The sequence below is a fragment of the Pavona decussata genome, unplaced genomic scaffold (genome assembly GCF_977016875.1).
Source record: "Pavona decussata unplaced genomic scaffold, jaPavDecu1.1 SCAFFOLD_6, whole genome shotgun sequence".
NCBI classification, from domain to species: domain Eukaryota; kingdom Metazoa; phylum Cnidaria; class Anthozoa; order Scleractinia; family Agariciidae; genus Pavona; species Pavona decussata.
The window spans coordinates 5,571,204-5,588,601 of NW_028145430.1; the positions used below are offsets into that span (position 1 = coordinate 5,571,204).

The 17,398-nt window shown below is 37.5% G+C and overlaps 2 protein-coding genes across 2 annotated transcripts in view; one reads left to right on the forward strand and one right to left on the reverse strand.

The window, feature by feature from the left end:
* The window catches only part of LOC146489372 (nuclear pore complex protein Nup133-like), a 32,099-nt gene extending 18,161 nt beyond the window's left edge, over positions 1 to 13,938 (forward strand). The window contains exons 18-38 of the mRNA XM_085108486.1: positions 458 to 593; positions 1,262 to 1,371; positions 2,058 to 2,164; positions 2,363 to 2,465; positions 3,445 to 3,564; positions 5,385 to 5,487; positions 5,574 to 5,617; positions 5,751 to 5,798; positions 6,420 to 6,502; positions 6,584 to 6,666; positions 7,995 to 8,128; positions 8,443 to 8,482; positions 8,960 to 9,078; positions 9,147 to 9,206; positions 9,297 to 9,363; positions 9,843 to 9,904; positions 10,596 to 10,652; positions 11,263 to 11,343; positions 11,923 to 11,993; positions 12,548 to 12,633; positions 13,172 to 13,938. Of these exons, the coding sequence (XP_084964612.1) occupies positions 458 to 593; positions 1,262 to 1,371; positions 2,058 to 2,164; positions 2,363 to 2,465; positions 3,445 to 3,564; positions 5,385 to 5,487; positions 5,574 to 5,617; positions 5,751 to 5,798; positions 6,420 to 6,502; positions 6,584 to 6,666; positions 7,995 to 8,128; positions 8,443 to 8,482; positions 8,960 to 9,078; positions 9,147 to 9,206; positions 9,297 to 9,363; positions 9,843 to 9,904; positions 10,596 to 10,652; positions 11,263 to 11,343; positions 11,923 to 11,993; positions 12,548 to 12,633; positions 13,172 to 13,323 (1,866 nt within the window). The 3' untranslated portion in view covers positions 13,324 to 13,938. The remainder of the gene's footprint in view (positions 1 to 457; positions 594 to 1,261; positions 1,372 to 2,057; positions 2,165 to 2,362; positions 2,466 to 3,444; positions 3,565 to 5,384; positions 5,488 to 5,573; positions 5,618 to 5,750; positions 5,799 to 6,419; positions 6,503 to 6,583; positions 6,667 to 7,994; positions 8,129 to 8,442; positions 8,483 to 8,959; positions 9,079 to 9,146; positions 9,207 to 9,296; positions 9,364 to 9,842; positions 9,905 to 10,595; positions 10,653 to 11,262; positions 11,344 to 11,922; positions 11,994 to 12,547; positions 12,634 to 13,171) is intronic.
* Positions 13,665 to 17,398, reverse strand: LOC146489373 (cyclic AMP-dependent transcription factor ATF-3-like). The gene is made up of 4 exons (XM_085108546.1): positions 17,169 to 17,398; positions 15,265 to 15,483; positions 14,422 to 14,529; positions 13,665 to 14,353 (listed from the first exon to the last, which is right to left on the reverse strand). Exons 1-4 carry the CDS (start codon positions 17,232 to 17,234, stop codon positions 14,177 to 14,179), a joined length of 570 nt encoding a protein of 189 aa, XP_084964672.1. The 5' UTR covers positions 17,235 to 17,398; the 3' UTR covers positions 13,665 to 14,176.

Sequence of the window (17,398 nt, forward strand, 5' to 3'; positions counted from 1 at the left end):
CTAAACTATAGCTTAATTTGCATATCTCAGCACATAGTTTCTTGTTAAATGGTGACTTGGTCCTAAAAGTGTAAGAGGAAAAAGTTACAAAAAATTGAGGGGTGGTTAATCATGTCTTATGAAGGAGGGGGGTACGATTTTATGCTTCCATTGTGCAGATCTCTCCAAGATCTGTTTGGTGTCCAAATTTGATACAGATTGACCCAATATTGAGTGCGTAATGACTTCTTGTGCCATATGGCACTCTTGGGAGTGAGAGGGTTTAATATATATTTTGGTTCTATTACAATAATATATCTTTAATGGGGCTGAAATGGGCTCTGGCATAAAGTAAAATAGATGTGAACTGTTTTTGACACCAAGGGTTTGAGACCAAATAGTAATAGGCCAACAACAGAGTTTTAAAATTTTAATTTCTAATATAAACCACAAAGAACATTCGTTATGTAATCTGCAGGATGATGCTCAGAGTATCTGTGACCAAGTCTTTGCATCAGGTGCCGAGTTAGACAATGCTGTGCTCATGCTTAGCCAAGAGTTGATTGATGATTTCCCAGTGTCAGATCCACGCTGGGCAGAGTCCATTCCTGCAGGTTAGTCTATTGATACAACTTACAGAACACACTACAGAGCTTTCATAGGGCGGTGTGTGAGTCAGTATTTATCTAAAGACTTGTTCACTCAATCACCTTGAATAGTTGTCCTTGATATTAGGTATTACATTGCAGTTGTTCCCTGAGACATTTTGTTTATCTACTTTTGCTTAGAACAGATCTTTCCCACAATCTTTCAGGGGAGCAGAGATCTGAGGATAATAGGTTTTTTGCAGTGTGAGTTCCCCTTTGTAGTCGCACTTGCTCAGATAAAGATGTTTTGTAGCAATAAGGTTGGATATTCAAGCTTGAATGACAACATAAGAGTTTCTTAACGTTCTTCTTTACATAAGTGACACTACTGACTAACCAAGGAGACAGCATCTCTGAGTAGTTAGGGCAGAAGGCTTGAAATCCAGCATGACCCAGGGAAAACGTCTTAAGATCTGGAGTCAATAGCTGCAGTTGTTTCATACTCAAATATTAGATTTTAGGTTCAAGCTTAGTTACTCCTTGACCATGCTCGTAACATATAGTCAACTGGTATTCCTCCCACCTGTTAGAAGTTTAGCCTTTTTGTGTTTGATGTATTTAGATGTGCAATCTAAACTACTGGGTTTACTTGTATCATTACTATGTCTACCACTGAAAAGTCCATCTAATAACAGGTGGGATATCAGGATCAACTTCACTTATCATCCTTCATCAACTGGAAGACAAATTAAAAGCTCACACCTTCATGCTTGACTTTTTAAAAGGTGTTGGCTTATGGGACCAGGTTAGAAATTTATTATTTGTGAAATATGTGCATTTTTTTTCATAACTTGTAGAGTTTAGTGTATTGTGATAACTGTAGGTGATCTTTAACAAATATGCACTCAATAACAATTTTGTGCTTTGTTTATGATCACCTGCCATTTCAGAGGTTTATTCAAGTTTAGTATAACCCAGGGACCAAGTATTGGCAAAATTAACCAATTGATTGGCTATGCAGGTGCTGCCCTAAGAACTCGGGCATGAACAAAGCTAGAAATAACCTGCTTTTATCAAAGTTCCATGTGAAAGCATTTAGTCACGGAGTATCACTAACTATCAGCCAACAGAAATCAACCTTGCCCATGCTACTTGTATCTAATGTTGTCGACAATAATTGAAATTGCTATTTTCATACTGTCATCAAACAGGCAGCTCTATGTTGGCAAACAGACTGGTAATCTGCATGCGCTAAACATGGTTCTGTATTATTTTTGTCTTGATACTTGGGTTGCAACAGAGAACAAAAAAATAATAACAATTTGTGCCTTGCTTGACTTCATCCAATTTAAAGCTTAAGCCATACATGTAAGCCAATAAAAAAGTCCATTTAGTTCAAGAGCCATCTTAATGTAATGTCTGTACTGAATAGCATGACCCCTTGCCCTGTGTTCATGTCCCATTTACATGTATGTCTTACATCCTCTACAGCTTGGTGTTGTGACCTCTAATGAAAAGTCATCTTTAACATGTCATCTGATCTGTGAACATGCAGAGAAGCTTAGTGCAGCTGTGGCTTTGTGCAAGGTCAACGAAATGTGAGTCTTATACATTGTTTAAGTTAAATTCCAGTTCAGTCTTCACCACCGTGTGTTTCTTTTCATTTTTAATGACTATAATCATCATCACCATCATCATTATTGTTATTGTTATTGTTATTGTTATTGTTATTATTATTATTATTATTATCATTACTACTACTTTTTCTGCTACCATTATGGTTGTTGTTTGACTAGATATCAGGAAGCACTTGATGAAGGTATTCGACTTGTTATTAAGAAACGGCAGTTGAAGTCACAGGTCAGAGGTCTTACTGAACACGATCTGTTCTTCAGAGAAGTAAGTACATGAAAATACAAGCCTTCATTTTTTTGAAAAAAAGTTTTCAATGCTCAAGTTGTGATATGCATGGGAAGAGTGTGTTACAAGTTCCTGCGTTCTCTGCTGCTATTTTACAACATTTACAAAGGACCTTTGTTTGAGAAGTTGAGTAGTGGTGAATGTCATTCAGCTTCAGATGAGATATCAGAACTACAACAGATAATGATAGTGATCAGCTGAAAATTGATAAAATTTCATGAAACTGAATTCCCGCCATTGAGATTTTTGAAGAGAAGATAACATTTGAAATCACAAAGTCGGATTGTGCGTCATACATGTATGTTTCCTTTACACTAAATCCCCCGCAAGACGTATTCATATATGGCAGATGGATCTTCATGTGCCATAGCTTTCAAACTGTTTTTATCTTTATCTTCCAAATTGCAAATGGCATAGAATTCAGTTGCTATAAGTTATCATAGCTGGTAAAATTGGTCATGATTTGACTTTGTTGCCCCGGAATCCAACAGAGAGAATTTCACAGTAATGTCACCGACTTACTCAACTTAACAAGTGTAATAAGAGACTGTATTATCCAACTGTACTTAGTACAAGTACGGATGTGGTGCAATATTCGTACAGTAAAAAAAATCGGTTTTCTAATGCGCTCACATATAAGCTTCAGTTGGACAACAAATCTCTTATAAAATGTTTTGTTTCATGGGATATTCACTGTATATTTTTATGATTTTGGCCCTATTTTTCAGGCTTGTCAAAATACAAACAGCTTTAAAAATGTAGAGCAATACTACACACGAAAACATCTACATGTAATAAGATATATGGTATGTCAACTTAGGGTGAAATGTTTTGGGATGGGTGTGACTGTTAACTGCTGTTGTCTGCTAAGGAAAAATTTGTCCGTTGCTGTTAGAATTGAAAACAAACATATTAAGTGGCGCAGATGAGCTTACAGAAAACCCAATCTGTCTGCTAGGTTTCTAGGATTTCTGACATCTTTGAATGTTTGTTGGATTATGAAGAAGGAGTATTGGGGAAACAGAGACCATCTTCATCTTCACTTCAAACAATTCTGGCTGTAAATACAATAATGCAGGTGAGCTATTAATTCATTTGTTAGGCCCAGTTCAGACGCCGAACTTTTCAGGAGCCGAACTTAACTCAAATTAAGGTCGGCCCAAATCACGAAAATCCCGCCTTTTGATTCAGACGCCGAACTTAATTAGCCGAATTTAATTTACTTGAAGCAAAACATGCTCTCTACGAGTGACTGTATCTGAAATACGATATAATAATTTATGTATTAGGTTCAGCTCATGAAAAGTTCGGCGTCTGAATCAAAACTGTTCCAAAGCCGAAATTCCCGGCTGAGCCAGGCGGGAAGAACGGCTGAGCCGTTCCAAATTGAAGCAGCCATTCTCAACTGATTCAGACGCCAAACGTTTCAGGTACTTAATTCAAGGTATTAGATTCGGCTCATGAAAAATTCGGCGTCTGAACCGGGCCTTGGTGATCTATAACTCTCAAATATTGACCAACAGTCTGCTAACAGACTACTAACTGGTAATCAAATCAGTCATCAGAGGCTGGCCTCAACACACAGGCTGGAATCAATAGTCCTGTTCTACTGATGGTATTGTAGGAAATAAATGAACCTAAGTTAGCAAATACATGTCTTGGTATGCCTGAATTGATAGAATTGCAGCCAATTGAAAGACACTGGACAGGTCTGTGGCCTCTTTTTTTGGTGCGAACGAACTGGACAAATACCTGCAGCCATCAATGTAACTAACTGTAGCAGCTTACTTTGTACAGTTAGTTTAGTACATTTGTTTTGTCATGTAAATAGGAATTCAAAATCGTAAATACTTGAAGTGCTCAGTGAGTGTTTATTTTTATCTCCTTAATTTTTTGCCGAATTTCGTCTAAGGATTTTGCCACAGTAAACAGCCACTACAAACACATGCAGTTGACCTGCAGCACTGATAATGTACAGGATATGGGGAAATTTTATTCAATTCAGGGTTTGTCTTTAGTTACTGCTTCAGGGGTAGGCGTTAGCGTATGGAGGGAGGGAAACCTGACAGGACTATTTAACGTGATTATTTCTAACAAAGTGAACCTCATTGTTATACGCAGACCAGATTCACTCTTTCACTCACCCAGGCAATGAATCTCTGTCATGAATTGATCAGTAAGTTAGTGCAGTTTGCAATCTATAAGTGTTACAAAACCAAAACAGAAAAAGGAGAAGAATTCAGTGGACACTTGCTCTTTTTATAAGAACATTGAGGCTGGGAATTGCCAAAATTTTAAGAAGAAGTTAAAGAACATGCCGATAGTGACGTATAGTTAGGATATCTTTGTTCTTTCCACTTATTTTGGAAGGTGAGCCCAAAATGTTAGAATACACATACTACATATCATACATATAGTTTAGAGTGTAGTTTTTTTGATTAGTTCCAGCATATAGTAAATTCTCTATCCAGGTCACATCCAATAGGTCTGAATAGCAACAGGCAAGTTAAAAGAAGCTATTCATATCCAACGGGAACAACCTACTTTAAACCAATAATTGCATTATGTAAATTTGCAGCTCTCTTGATAGTCATACAATGTCACATGTTCTTATTATACATTCAACCTTGTACTTTACAATTTAAAACTGAAGATGACAGAAGAGCTGTCGAAACTTGTCTTTAAAAAACAAAACTGTTGTCAGTTTTCTTTTAAAATCTTTGACAATGTTTTCATTCTCAAATTGCCAGAAAATTAAGGATGCTCAGTCCCAGCTAAGCATTCTTGTTACCAAAAAGCTGGCAGTCATGTTAGGAAAACCTTGGTCTGCACACAGTATTGAAGCTGGCTCGTAGGTTAACTTGTCTTCGCTGATGAATGGTACATGTTACTTCACAGGAAGTGCTCCAGGAGGCCTGGCACTACCGACAGACAAATTCCACAATGTATCAACCGACCAATGATTCAACAGAATTCAACATTGAGCTGGTTCCCTGGACTGGTATGATTTAATATGTGTTGCTAACTGTTGATCTTACATGAAGTACACTGTAGTCGGTCTAATCATTGTGTTACTGTTTTGCTTAGCCACAGGGGGGCCCACTGGAGTAAGGACGCTACTTTTAAAACAGGTTGGTAAGAGATGTTGAAAATTAGAGGAAAATTAAATTGTCTTTATTTCTCAATGGGAAGGAGGAGTGCTTTGATATTGTCTTTCAGTCATTGTTAATGTAAGTATTAATCTTGTGTTCTGTTTGACTGTAGTTGGCATTAACAGCTGAGAGAGGCATTCAAGGAATTGATGATCAACAGGTTTGTGCTAGGAGGTCAATCTTGTTTTTCATTTCGTTGTTTCAAATCATATTCAAGGAACTGTCCAACTATTTTCCTTTGGAAATGGAAACAGCCTATGGGTAACACAATGAAATTTGACAATAAACGTACGTGTGACCTCCGAACTAAAGGACATGAAGGACCTTAAATAATGAGGGCAAAGGAAATCTTGACAATGACATCAAGCTGACCACCTGGTACTACTTAACAACAACGCTTTACATTGCGGTATTTGGTTCTCCTGTTTGTTCGCTTACATACATACAAACGTACTTTATTAAACGTGGAAAAAACACACTTAGCTATTTGTTAGTTTCCAGGTGCTCCACGATTTAAAATTAAATAATGTGCAGTAACTATAGAAAAAAAAAACGTATTTACATCGAACTTAAAATTGAAATTGAAATTTAGAATTTAAAATTAGTCGGACAATATCAAAATATCCGACGAACTAAATGAGATTAATTGAAAGTCAACGGGTATTAACATGAAAATCAGTTTGTCGAATCTTCTTTTGTAAACTGAATTGGTTTAATTACATTGATCCGAGGTTTGGTGTATATGCGGTAATTTTTTTCTGTTGTGATTTTCTTTTTACAGAACTTGTCGTTGCTGGTCAAACATATGGTTGATTTAGCAGATGTTTTGTTGGATGGATACGTTTATCAGCTTCAGTCTTTAAGGTACATACCGCACTTTTGGCAGCCCGTGTAAACTTCTCAGTAAACTGAAAGATAAACCATGTTGCGGCTTTTGTGTTGTAGGAGCTGTTCTGGAAAGGAGAATCGTTATGATGAAGTGAGACAGAAGTATGAACAAGATAGACGGGCTGTTATTTTACCACTTGGTAATGTGTTTCAACTGTATACCTTTGTTCTCTACTAGTACGTTTTATATGGAACAGGCAGCGAGTTACCTTCATTATGTGACAGTGTAGTGTCAATGGAACAAGTCCTTCAGTTTGCTTTTATGTCCAACTCGGTCTCCTTTCAAATGATTCAACCTCCCAGTACAGCATTTTAGTTGATACTAGCAAGTTTTTTGTTTTGTTTTTTTGTTTATTGTCACTCTTTTTTACAATTACAAACACTACAGTTACAAACACTATAAATACTACAGATACTCTGCCTACACAACTGAAAATACAAATCTCACGCTACATTGTACTCTAATTACACAATTACTTTCTGTATTTACATGATACTTTACATAAAGTGACAATACAGGGATTTAAATTATCAAAAATATACATATAAATTACATAATTTACATAGTTCTATTTAACAGAAAAAAAAAAGAGCAAAAGAACAGGCGGCACTTACTCCTTTACAAAATAATTAGGATTGATGTTTAGAACGGGGTTCCATTTTGCCTGAAAATGTTTTAAACTTAAATTTCTTTGAGAGGCTATAAGCTTTTCAATTTCATACTTTCTCTTGACCACATCTTCGAAAGGCAAAAAGAGAGGGATTTGGTTATTTTTGCGGCAATTCCACAAATAGATTTTACCTAAAATTATAAGGTAGTTGAGCAGGTCAGATCTCTACTAGCAAGTTTAGTCTTCCGTTTGGGCTGCAAAAGCTCCTACAGGTGCACATGTCTTTGCCGGCCTCTTGACATTTTCTCGGTAAACACCCGCATGAAAGAACGAGTGGACTAAGAACCTCCAGGCTGAAATCCGTCATTTTAGACACCTGTTATAGAAGAACCTTACAATAAATATATGAAGCCTTATCCAGGCTGACCTTCAAAAAGTAGGTTCTTAAATGTGGGTGTTTACTATATTTGTTGAGCTCAAAGAAAGCCTGTACTGACAAGAGCTTACAATCTCCACAAGGTTGATAATAATGATGAAACAAAGGTTACAGTATGACTTGTATACTTGATACTAGTTTTGACGTAAACAGCGAAAAGGTGAAACTTAGCTAGGACAGTTCGTCTAGATAACTGGAATGGTTCTTAGATGTTGACATCTGAGAAAGGACCAATCGGGGACTACCTGAGCTAATGTATCCATTCAGGAAGCATCGGTCAAGACGAAAGTGGGTAAGGAGGGAAGGAGATAAGAGGATCTGGGAGAGACTAACCATAACACACTTTAGTATTGCTGTATCTGCCACCATGAACGACAACCACCTTTCTCACAACAATTCTAACAAGTAATGATTTGATCAGTCCATTTAGGCCAGCGGACGCATGCAGCATCCCTTGCAGAGAAGTATCATGACTTTGGAGTATTGATTGAGCTTTGTGAATCAAGCGGTGATCAAGATACCTTACAGCGATACATGACTCAGTTCACTCGCCAGGTGGGTTGGTTGTAAAAAGGTGCAAAAAGGTTCAGTGCGTTTCGATTTATTTAAGCGAAAAAAAATTGGGGGGTTAGGTGCACTTTAATAGAGCAAAGACGTGAGATCTAACTGGCATTGGAAGCCTAAGGCCAGATTCATAAGAAGCCTTATCCTTTGCTTAACATTATCTCTCTTCACCCAGGTTCGTAATTGGAGAGGGTAGCTTACCTTGTTTTGTACTCAGTACAATCATGTGCAGGGAATGTAAAAAATAGAAGTTATAAATTGTTTTTACTGGCTTTTTTACACACTGTTTTATGCCTTTATTTCAGGGTTTCTCAGACTACTTGTTTAAGTGGTACATGGATAAAGGTATCTTACTACTGACACTTGAGCGGTACAGTAATCTAGATAGGCTATTATGTTTGGCAAATGAAACATTTAACTAGGATATTAACATAAGTCAATTTTCAAATTTATTTATGACAATTTAAGAGTAGGGTTATCAAAGTATTATAAGGAGAATAGCGTAGGATAAAAATTAGCTGACATTGGATAATGATAGAATGATACATGTGACTCGATGTTTTAATTTTTTCCGTGTAATAGAAGATCAAGATTCCTGTCTTCATGTGTTAGTTTTTGAATAAGGATGTGGTTTGGGGTGTTTTGGTCTTAGAGAATACGTTTTTTGCTGGAACCTTTTACACCCCAAAATACAACGTTGCTGACAGAGACAATAGTACAGTCTTCAAGTTGTTGAATTAAGATGTTGTTCCTTGTCTGTCACTTTTTCTGGGATTGACGTTCCGTCTGTCAATTCTAATTTTTTTTAATATTTTTCTGTAGGGGAACGTCATAAGTTGATGACAATACCTGAACCACAACATGGGGATTTAGCGCGTTTTCTTTCGTCACATCATCACCTCAGCTGGCTACACGATATTCAAACAAAATCTTTCTATCAGGTGAACAGCAAATTTGCCCGCAGTTAGAAATGTGGACAAGTGACAATATAATGTCTTTTCGTTTGCAGGCACATGAGACATTGAAAGGTTTAGCCTTCAAGGAAGCTTCTTACCTGGGAAAAAAGAAGGTGATAGGGTTCAATATGTCATCACTTTCTCAGTTTTGATGAAGTGAATAAAACATAGCAGGGTAACTTTTGTTTTGCTTCACTTGACAGACACTGCTGAGTCTCAGTAAGTTGGCTCTCCTAGCATCAGATGGAAATGATGGAGCCAAGCTGGAAGGTAAGTGGTGAAATGTCAAGGAATGAGATGAATGAGGTGTGGTGCTGTGGGGGGGGGGGGGGGAGGGGGAAGGGAGGGGGGGTGGATAATTAGCACTTTCTACGGAGTGCTTTCTCCTCTACTAGGATATATTAATTTCTCTTTTTTTCTTTGAATCACTGTGATTTGCCTCTCCAATTAACGCATTCACCGTTAGTGGGTTGGATTCAGCAGTTAACATGTCTTGATCTGTGAATAAACTGAGCTGAATGGACTAGTGTCCATTTATTTATTCGTCCCTGCATCTGTCTAGCTGTCTGAAGTTATTTATTTATTTACTTACTTACTTACTTACTTACTTACTTGCTGACTGACTGACTGACTGACTGACTGACTGACTGACTGACTGACTGACTTATTTATTTATTTATTTATTTATTTATTTATTTATTTATTTATTTATTTATTTATTTATTTATTTATTTGTTTATTTATTTCAGAACTCATAACTGAGCAAGACATCATACTGCATCAGGAGACACTTCCGTCTGTTGTTTTACAAGTGAAAACAGTTTTCTTGTTAATCAGAAATTAATACATATTTTTAACAGATACATGCATTGTGATAGCATAGGATCTGCATTGCACCAACGCGATGAAGCCTGCAGAAGTATAAGCTCTTGGTCATGGCTATTAGTCAGTATGCTCACAATAAATTTATCTCTGCTTATAAAACCGAGTGTGCTTGAAGGTAGAAAAATTTAGTTAAACCACTCATTTTCCTTGAATATCTCGCGTTCTGTTTGTTGTTGGTCAAGAATATTTATGACAATTGGTGGGAGGCCAAGCGTGTGAGAGAGCAACGTTTCTCTGAACAGTCTATCCAAGAACCGTCCACTCACAGTCGCGGCCTTAGCTTTGGTGTGATGGCCGCTGAAAACGTCTGCTAGTTGAGAATAACTGTGTAGAGTTCAGCTCATATCATTCCATTCTAATCCTAGCAGTATGCAGGTTTTTTGTCCCGTGAACCAAGTTTAATGGCCTTAGCTCCCACGAGTCTCTTGTAGCTCAGTGGTAGAGCATCCGAACTAGTAATCCGAAGGTGTAGAGTTGTGAACTGTTGTAATCGTAACAGTAATGTAATTAGTGTTAGTACTTGGAATTTCTTTTTCCCAGTTTGCCTGTGTCATTACTGAATAACACATCATTCTCAGCTCACATCATATTTTAATTATATATTTTTATGTTTTTAGCAAGCTGGTTTAGATGTAGAGTATATGGCTCCCCTGTCACCCGCTCAGCTCATTGAGGTAGTTTTCTTCTTTCTTATTTTTTTCCAGTTTTCCTTGCAAGGATAGCGATACGGGATTTCTTGTTATTTCTTTCTTTATGGGTATAAAAAGCTGCAATACTTCAACATAAATGTACGGAAAGTTCCTGCCTGGGACACCTACAAACAAAACAACCCGGGGCCCAGTTGTTCAAAGCCCGATTAAGCTAATCCTGGGTTAACGTGAACTTTGAGTAGAGTTTAACTACTAATCAATAAAGATTCTTCGAGAAGATTTTTGCCTCTAAGTTTTGACTTCGACTTTTCTTTGCCATTTGCTGAAAGTTAGCTCTTAAAACATTTTTAATAAGCGAGATGAAAACCTCGGTTAATTTTTAATCGGGGATTAGAGTTAATCGGCTTTCGAACAACCGGACTTTTCTTAATAGTTCGAATCTCCACTAGACTGACAAGTAAGAATTTAAGTGTTGGAATAACTTATTTTGCAACAAACTACGCTTCGATCTGCTACTGTTAAAAAGTGTAGTGATGTGACAAACATAGACGTTTTACTTGTCAGTGCAGAAATCCTAGATGTAAGTTAATTTTAAAAAACTGCAATGGTTAATGTATACTGATGACATTTGCAGCTACATATTGGAGATCAGAACCCGGGAGCAAACGAGTACGATTTCAAAAGAGCTCTGGATATTCTTCATCTTGCCGTATCGGTAATCATTTGTTGTTGTTATTCTGTTTGTTCTTTGCCTGTTTGATTGTTTGTTTGTAGTTACAACAAAGATATCATCCATGTCACTTGTTGATAGTGTACCAACTAAAATCTAAAGAACTATTCGCTGTTGCTTCAACACTATCGGCTCAATTTGTCCTTCGCACTGTAGTCGCTTGGAATGTGGAATGTATATGAAACCACCCTCCCCCCCCCCCCCCCACCCCAAAAACGCTAGCAAAAAGTCCCAGTAAATCATTCCAATAACAACACCAACAACTAGTAACGCGCTTAAATTTGAATTATGAGAGGGGTAAAAGGAATTGGACAGAGTGCTCTATAACTTGTATTCCACAAAGAGAATGTTTGTGATAACCGACCCACCCACTCATCCCCTCCCCTTCTATTAAGCTCCTCTCCCTCCCATACACGGACACGGGTTCAAATGGCATTGTTAAGTGTATCCCAGAAATACCAAACTTTTCTGACATTTATGCAATAAATCCGTCTAGAAATGTCAACTGGCGTTTCAAAGTGTTTTTATTTTCTTAAAAACTCGTTTTTGTTCGTCTTTAAACAGACTGGTCGTTATCCATTGGATGAGGCAGCTCTCAAGCTTCACATTTGGTGCAAAGCTCTTCTTAGAGACGAGTAAGAGAACCCCTGATCATGAGTAGAATGTTGAAAAAATATATATAGCTTCCCTCTCTCCGTCCCTCTCCTGAACTAGTAAAAATTAAAATACTTGTTCAAACGATGAAGAAAACTGCAAAGGAAAATTACTCCAAAATGCAGGCGGACAGACAACACAACTAACAGAATTTCTGTCGATGTAAGTCAAGTCTCGGGCGTTCGGTGGGGAGCTAGGTTTGTGGAAAACTTGAAGTACCTTATTTTCTCAACTAAACGCGCCCTTCAATTAAAACTTATTCTCGTCGATCCGACGTTCTTTAGGAAGGTGTCATGATGTGTAGGATCAGATATCACTCCTTTTGTCTGTTCATATCCAATTCACATTCGTGGCTATTTGATAATTTTAGAAAGATAAGGTTGTTGATAATCATAAACACTTGGTTCAACATTTCAGCAAATCGTTGCTGGATATGTGGAATTTCCGTCCAATTAAATGGTTACAAACAAGTATTGAGGCGCTGAAGCTAAAGTACCTTTTAATTAAGAATAACATTTGAATATTGTGTCTGCAGTTGGTCATCAATTCCGGCTAAAGACCCTCTGTTAGCAGCAACAAATACTGTTTTCTTCAGAACTGTTGAACTGGCTTATAATCAAGGTACGTGATTCTCTGGTGTGGATTAACTTGGTTGAGGGTTTTCTGTAACATTTTTATCTGTATGCAGAGGACCAGTTTGAAAACCAACATTGGGTGACGTAGCTTTTGATTATCATGAAATAAAGGATGAATATTTTATCATAAAATACCAAACAAAGGACGGTAACCACAGCCAAGAGGTAACTCCAGTTGAGACACCCCAGCGTGCTTCTCATTACCCCCACCCTCCCCTCCCTTACGCATTGGACATTTTTGTTTTGTTTTCTTTTTGTTGTAAGTTACTTTGAATAATTGCTGCACTTGTATCTGTTAATTTACGTGAAGGAGAACCCTCTGTAGTTACACTTTGCCATATCAGGAATTGTTCGCTGCACTGATTAACAAGCGACAGGAATTCGTGTCGCACTATTCAACTTTGCTCGCTGTTTGACTGTTCTCGTAAATTGCAGTCTCCTACAATCGATCTGATTTCTTTTGACAGTGTTAACAGACTTTTGATGTTTATTTTTTTTTTCGGTTGTTTCTGTCTGTTTTCTAGGTGATGAATTGCAAGAATTTTTGCCTTCACTAGAATCTTTATTCGAAGCAGAAGAACTGAGAAGTACTGGATTGTCTGAAAACAAGCATTTTCGTTTTCTGCTGAAGTCTGGTTACGAGCACATCGAGAGAGCCTCTGCTGTGCAAAGCTAAGCCGGCCTTCACTGTCTCTTGACGACATTTTCTTTCAAAAATGGTGTGGAGATTGTCGTCAAGCTATAAAAAGGCCATATTGAAAAAACGCAACATCCAATATTTTCCCCGGAAATAGTTTTGATATGAAATGACCTAGTAATTCGAAATATCGGTAACGCCAAATCTGGATAAGAATCAGCCAATGCATGTTGATTCCCTTATCAAAGGAGTTTTCGCTTACTTATGATGACTCATTTAGTCAATCTTGTAACTTACATAAGAAGTGAGCTTAGAGTTTTCTGTTAATGTTCTGTCAGTTATCCTATCCTTTAGATCTTTATATAAGTAAGTAATCGCCCTTACATGAAATTACAGCTTTATTTTGCTAATGATTCCCGTAACTTATACAGCCGTAATACAAAAAGGTACTTGGAAAGTCTCCAAAAATTGAAAAAAAATAACTTAAAATTCCTAGCTTTGTTACACAACTTTCTGCTGATATGGCAGTTTGCTACTTCTTTGAAACAATGTCTTCGTTGAGCGCGTTCTGGTAAGGTGTAACACCATCTCTAGTTTTGGAGCTTTTGTGCACTCTAAAATGCTATGTTGTGATAATAAAGCTTGTTATTCTCACCAGTCTCTCAAATTTCCCACGCGTTTACATCAAGTTTAACACATAAAATGACTGCCTTGTGGACAAACGTCCAAATCACACCGTAGACATTTGAACATTTGTACTGTGTTTGGTACAAGGAACTGTTACATGGTATGTTTGTACAAAAAGTTGATACAAACGTGTAATACGGAATCTTCTTCAAACAGTGCCGTCGTTTCGCTCAAAATACCGAGACATGAGATCAGAAACAAGACACTATTCCAAAACTTTCTCATTTTCTTCTTGCCGTATGTCGTAGGTCGAGTTCAGGCTGGTTGCTGTCAAAACACAGTGGTGGTTGCGCAACTTGCTTATTAGGTTGTCTTTTTCCTGCTGAAGGCCTCGAATGTCCGTCGTCAGAGCCGTATTTTCTTCTTTCAGGTCTTCAGCCTCCTGAAAATGATTCAAGTTGTCAACATGAAGAAATCAAATATCAATTGTAGAGCAGTATCGTACATTACCTGGCTAAGGCGTTCCATTTTTAACTTTTTCCTTTCTCGGCACTTGGAGGCAGCAACTTTGTTTCTTTCTCTCCTCAGTCGTCGTTTTTCTTCTTCTTCCTCTGTTAACTGATGAAAAATGTTTTCTGTTTTCAGAATTGTTCCCACTAACATTTCGTGTGCCGGCACAAAAACTGACTCAGCTTGATTATTTTACTACCTTTCGCCAATTCTTCTTTCTCCCGAGAATATCCCGATAAAATCGGAAAAGACGATGATTGGTTGAATAGAACAAAAATAGATTTGTCATTACACGTATTTACATCCTACAAATATATAATATGAAAATTTCAGCATAAGCACCTTGCTCAGGAGTGACCACTCCCTACGTTACCAACGTTAAATAAACTTTTCCTTCCTTCCTTTTTACCTTCTTCCACTGCTTCCTTCCTTCCTTCCTTAATTGAAAACTTTTAGTGTCGTACATGTTTTTAATAAATATTTATCATGTTGCAGGCACCGAACCCATGAACGTTTAAATTTTTTATTTAACTTTTCCCCGGACTTTATTTAATAAGCTATACCCCTAAAGCAATGAAATGGACAATTTTTAACTATTTTTAATCATTTGGATGGATCCAATGCCACGATGTGTTTTTTCGTAAACGATCGCTACTTTTCTAAAGTTCAGATCTTTTGTCACTGAATTGCAAACACTTGTCCAGACCCCAGGTCAGTCCCAACTTGCAAACTAATTGCTTTCCAGTAAAAAGACTTCATACCAGTGTTGAATGTGTACGTCTGTCATTGGAAAAGGACATTTAATTATATTGTGTAATGATCAAGTCTCGCTTGGGTGCTTACCTCTTCTGTCGTTGGTTTGTTATCAGCAGAATTTGTCGGGAGCTGAAGATCGTCCAGTCCTTTTGCAAGTCGTTTGCTCTTGATTACATTCTTGAGCTCGTGTTTAATGCCCGATGTGTCACTTGATTGTTTGGCATCAGGGATATTAGTGCCTTCTTGCCTCCTTGAATGGCTTACGGCTGCTCCATTGCTGTCACTTAACGCTTCACTTGCTTTGAGCTGCAATGGTAAAGTAGATTTATTACTTAACGTTTTCCGAGCTGAGAAATCATAAGATTTATCATTATCATCATCATGATTCAAAGTCAAATGCAAGTAATTAAAAATCTCAAACTGAGTGTTGTTAACTGCACTGCAGGGGCACTCCACTGAGAAATTTAAGTAAATTACGTAAAATGTAGTTTAGGAAAGCGAACACAGTTTGATCTGCTTTTAACTGAATACATGTATTCACGTTGCAGAAAGTTTTTGCGAACTGAATCTTTTATTTGAACACAAAAAAACAAAAAGAAATTATAACTTAATTGCCGATGTTACGAAACTTTGAGGTGACTTTTCACGAATTAAAATGCTAGTGTCTCCATAAAACTGAATTAATCACAATTCCGAACACGTATTCAGAAACGAACCGCTACATTGTGCCTCTGGATCCACCTGATTTGGAAAACGGGGCAAAACAGCGCATAAAATACAGTGTTTAAGTGCCAAAAAGAAAACCGGAATTCGTTCTCGGATAGTTTTATGTTTAAATCCAAGGGGAGTAGGTAGGTAAATATCGTGTAATGGCGTTGTGTATTTTCCACGCATTTGTCTGTAAATTTTTCTCGCAGTCCGCGCGCACTTTGACGGTGTTTCACAGACAAAAAACGCGACTAAACGATTTCCAGCAGAGCTACAGCCCTCAAATCTAAACAGAACCTTGTGCCTAGTATCTTAAGTTTACAATTCACTGTTTGTTCAGATTTCAAATGTTATGGAAATTTTATGACGTCGAGTTTCCGCCCTTCCCACACAAACACTGTACTGAATTTGTGCCCTTTTGCCCCATGCTCAAAATGGCGGATTTATCACGTGACCAAGCGTACAAAGGACTTCTAGATTAACCAAAAAATAGAGTCTGATCGAGACGTTAAAGAACGAAGTAATCATGATTGGTTTTTTCCACTGGATCCACCCATGAGTTTCTCGCAATATTTCATGTTTAGTGTTTAAAAGAGGCGCATCGGCTGACATTTCCCTTTCACCGTAAGATCGATAAAAAGTATTCTCGATTTATTTAAACATGACGTAAGCTACTATCTATGCAAAGACAGCAACAGTAAGTAAAACAGTAAGTGACGTTTGCTGCTTAAAATTTTCGACTAGGAACTTTCTCAGTCACGAGTTTTCCTGTTTGTTAAATGTGCTGCACTATATGTGAAATGAAGCAAACAAGCATGATTTACTTCGATTAAACGCGAACGAAGATTGAAAATGTTTCCCCGAACGGAGCCCAAATACAACATAAATCCATTTGTGTGATTGTTCTGTAGCAAGGTCAGAGTAAGGTACAAAAAGTACAGCTCGACCGCCACCTCGCCTGGACTTGGACCATGACAAAATAAATCCGTGGGCCTCAAATCAATGAAGCAAAGAATAGGAATTTGATAAGAAAAGATAATTTCATTTGGAGTTATATGAAGAGGCGATCATAATCAGAAGTCCTAATAATTTACCAAACAGAATACATAACAGTTGTACCTCGACATTAAAAAAAAAAAAAATTCGTTAAGACATTCTATAAGTGATCAGGCACGTTAACATGTGATTGCATTTTGTTTGTCACACAGATGAGATCATCAGATGAAGTAATTTGCTTTGTGCATAAAAGGGCTAAGAAGAAAGGCTCAATACAAATTACTTACAAAGTTTAAATCTTGTAAATCGCTACTTGTCGTGTCCATAAAATCTAAACTAAACGTTAACTGCATCTGTATGTTGCTCTTGTGATTTGCACATGTATGAATCTCTTTTTGTTCCGGTCAAGTTCCTGTTTGCATGCCCAACCCCACTGCCCACGTGTAACCTATGGCAAGTTCCGGTTTTGTGACGTTCATGGGCACTTGACATCGAGGTTTGCACTTAGCAGAATGAA

Excerpts from the sequence above, each read along its gene's own strand:
- LOC146489373 (XM_085108546.1), bottom strand. The coding sequence starts at position 17,234 with ATGCAGTTAACGTTTAGTTTAGATTTTATGGACACGACAAGTAGCGAT. Across the intron at positions 15,484-17,168 it reads ATTTACAAGATTTAAACTTT|CTCAAAGCAAGTGAAGCGTT; the intron begins GTAAGTAATTTG and ends TTACCATTGCAG. Across the intron at positions 14,530-15,264 it reads ACAAACCAACGACAGAAGAG|TTAACAGAGGAAGAAGAAGA; the intron begins GTAAGCACCCAA and ends ATTTTTCATCAG.